A 2,776-nucleotide genomic window follows, 5' to 3' on the forward strand; every position below is an offset into this window, starting at 1 on the left:
GAGAGTAGACCAGCAGGTTAGGACCCGCAGGAGACCGGAGCGCCCGCAGATTGATGTGGAGGTCCGCGCAGGTGCACAGAGACGCGCTTAACGTACCTGAGGTCTGCTGAAGTCTCTCTGAGCACGGATCCAAGGGGACGGAGGGTTTCGGTGTGGGATGCTCGGCACGCGTCTCTGTGCGTCTTTTCGCTCTGGATCAGCTCGTGCGAGCCGGTGAGCCTGGCACACGACCGGCCTCAGCCCACTTATATACTGTGGACGGACAATGACCGGCCCCCTGCCCCTGCACCCCTCCTGTGCACCCCCACTCCCCCACCCTGGCATCAGAGTGTAGGATAAGGAGAATGAATGCTGCGGCAGGTCTGCCCCGTGCCGCGGGAGCTGCTCATTAACATAATGACGCCTGCGGTTTCTTGTTGGCCCTGCACAGAGAAGCGTGCCGGTAATCACGGCCAGCCAATCAGAGCCGGCAGCCGGCCACGCGAAGGACACGCACGAACCCGCACAGCCAAACCCCCCAGCCCCAGCCCCTGGGAGACAGAAGACCAAACCCACTTTCATAGTAAAAACTAAAAACATTAAAACGAGAAAGAACGAAGAGTCAGTGGGACTCCCCGCCCCCCGCCGGGCGGAGACACGCTCCGGAAGATTCATCCACCATTCCCTCCATCCATCCACCCATCTATCCATCCATCCCTTAGGACCACGAATCCACAGAGAAAGAGAGAAACGAGCAGCAGGAGAAACTCTCATCCTTCACCTCAGTCAAAGTCACAACAGAGGAAACAAAGAGAAGCTCCTGGTTTTTAGTTCAGGGCAAGTAAACGACTCTTTGGATTAAAATGTCCTCAGATATAACTATTCAGTCAGTTTTATGGGCTTTTGAATTGTGTGGATGATTTATTATTTGGTAGTAACTAAAGAGAGTGTCGTGCTGTTTGAAACTTGGCTGCTGCCTGGAGGTTTTTAATCTCAGTGGATTCGTTTTCCTGCTAAAATAAAGGTTAAATAGAAATTTTAAGAACTTTTTTTTTTAAGTTTAACCTTCGATCTCCAGGGATTTTGTTCTTAGAGCAGACAGCGAACCAGAGACGAATAGCGTGTCTTTTATTAATAATAATAATCGAGTCCTACTCATTTTTAAAGCACATTTAAAAGAACAGCCATTGACCAAAGTGCGTTACAGGGAGAAGTTAAAGTGGCGGGACTAAACCTAAAAAAAGCTCAAATTTGGAACCTTTTATTCGTGAATGTCAGAGAAAGTGGAGAAACGTCCTGCTGGTTTGTTGGGTCCGTTTGAGCCGAGAGTCACCAGCTCCTGCACATCCTGTCATAATCAACATTTATTTAGATTCTGCGTCTTTGTTCCCTAAAAGACACACTAACCTGGAAAAACCTGCTTAGTCGCTTTGCATTTCACCTGTTCAGTGACTTCATGAGTGTTTTCATAAGTTATAGTTGTTTTCATTTATTAGACAAGTGTGAAAATCTACATTCTTCAAAATATCCTTCACAATAAGAAAATATCAAACAGGCAGAGAATAAAATAGATATTAAAGAGGAAAACAGACAAATGTGAGGGAATATAAGATAATATTGCAGCATTGTTGGAGCTGAGTAATGTGATACTGAGAAATAAACTCTTTAAATAACGGAGGAATAATGATTCAGGGACTCTGTGAACACATAATCATTTCTCAGCAGGATGATTAATCGAACCAGATACGTTAAAACTCTTTCACAGTTAAATAAAATTAAGGCAGCAATCCCGTGCACGGCCAGAGACAACATAGACCTCACATCCACAGAGATGTCTACATGGAGAATCTTCTCCTTGAATTTGCTGGCAAGGTGTTTGGTATTGTGGCTTCTTCAGACTCACTCATGTCATAATCTGTAACAGGTGTGTTTTAAAGGGTCTCATGACTCAGTAGCCATTGGTCAGTTTCCAGTCACATGACATACGCCAATCATTTCAAATTCATACTTATTCAAGATAATACAGAAAGAACTATGTGTAACTCAGCAGAAACCCACAGTATAGAGAAAAGATAGAGGTAGGGTTAAAGTCAGTGTTTGCTGGTGGTGTCTGCACGGACGGCCTCAGCATTTCAACACTCCTCAGCAGCATGTTCTTAGAAAATAAAAGATCATTAGTGACTTTAGTAGCAACCACTGACATGTTTCATTAAGATAAATAAGGTGTGAACCAGTTAATAGCAAGCCCGCTCACTGAGCCTGTGACCAGCAATCTGCATCCAAGAAAACCATTAAAAATGACCCCGATCTTTGGTGCACGTCATCTTTATCCAACTCAAACAGCTTCAGATGAACAGTTTCATTTTCATGAAGTCTGGCTTTTTGTCTCTCTTTTCATCTGTTCAGGCAGCAGTGAGCACACACAGGCCCAGACCAATTTTCTTTAAGTGTTTTTTAAAGACATCTTTATGAGACAGGCATACAATTTTCCATTAATTATTCCATTTATTCAGTTTGCAGCTCAGCCGAGAAGAAGCAGAGACCTGCAGAGTCTTTCTGCTGCTTTCTTCTGCAAGAGAGGGGGGACAGTCATTTATAAATAATTACACAATGTTTAGAGTCTTCAGGCATGTATAATATATCAAAGCGATTATAAGGTGAATTGTTCCTTTGTGGCAGTCCGCCCTGCACTTCTTTTCACTCCTCTCTTGGTTTGTCCCTCGTCCAAATTCAGCTCCTCTGGCCTTTTGTGCTGCTTTCTTTCTGCCTCAGCCGCTCTATTGGCATCATTCTTATT

At 44.4% G+C, this 2,776-nt stretch overlaps 1 protein-coding gene across 1 annotated transcript in view; it reads right to left on the reverse strand.

Moving 5' to 3' along the window:
- neurog1 (neurogenin 1) overlaps positions 1-561 on the reverse strand; it is a 1,634-nt gene extending 1,073 nt beyond the window's left edge. The window contains exon 1 of the mRNA XM_020594007.1: positions 97-561. Coding sequence (XP_020449663.1) covers positions 97-561 — 465 coding nt within the window. The remainder of the gene's footprint in view (positions 1-96) is intronic.
- Between the last annotated feature and the right edge of the window lie 2,215 nt (positions 562-2,776).

This window comes from Monopterus albus, unplaced genomic scaffold (assembly GCF_001952655.1).
Source record: "Monopterus albus unplaced genomic scaffold, M_albus_1.0 scaffold21.1, whole genome shotgun sequence".
Taxonomy (NCBI): domain Eukaryota; kingdom Metazoa; phylum Chordata; class Actinopteri; order Synbranchiformes; family Synbranchidae; genus Monopterus; species Monopterus albus.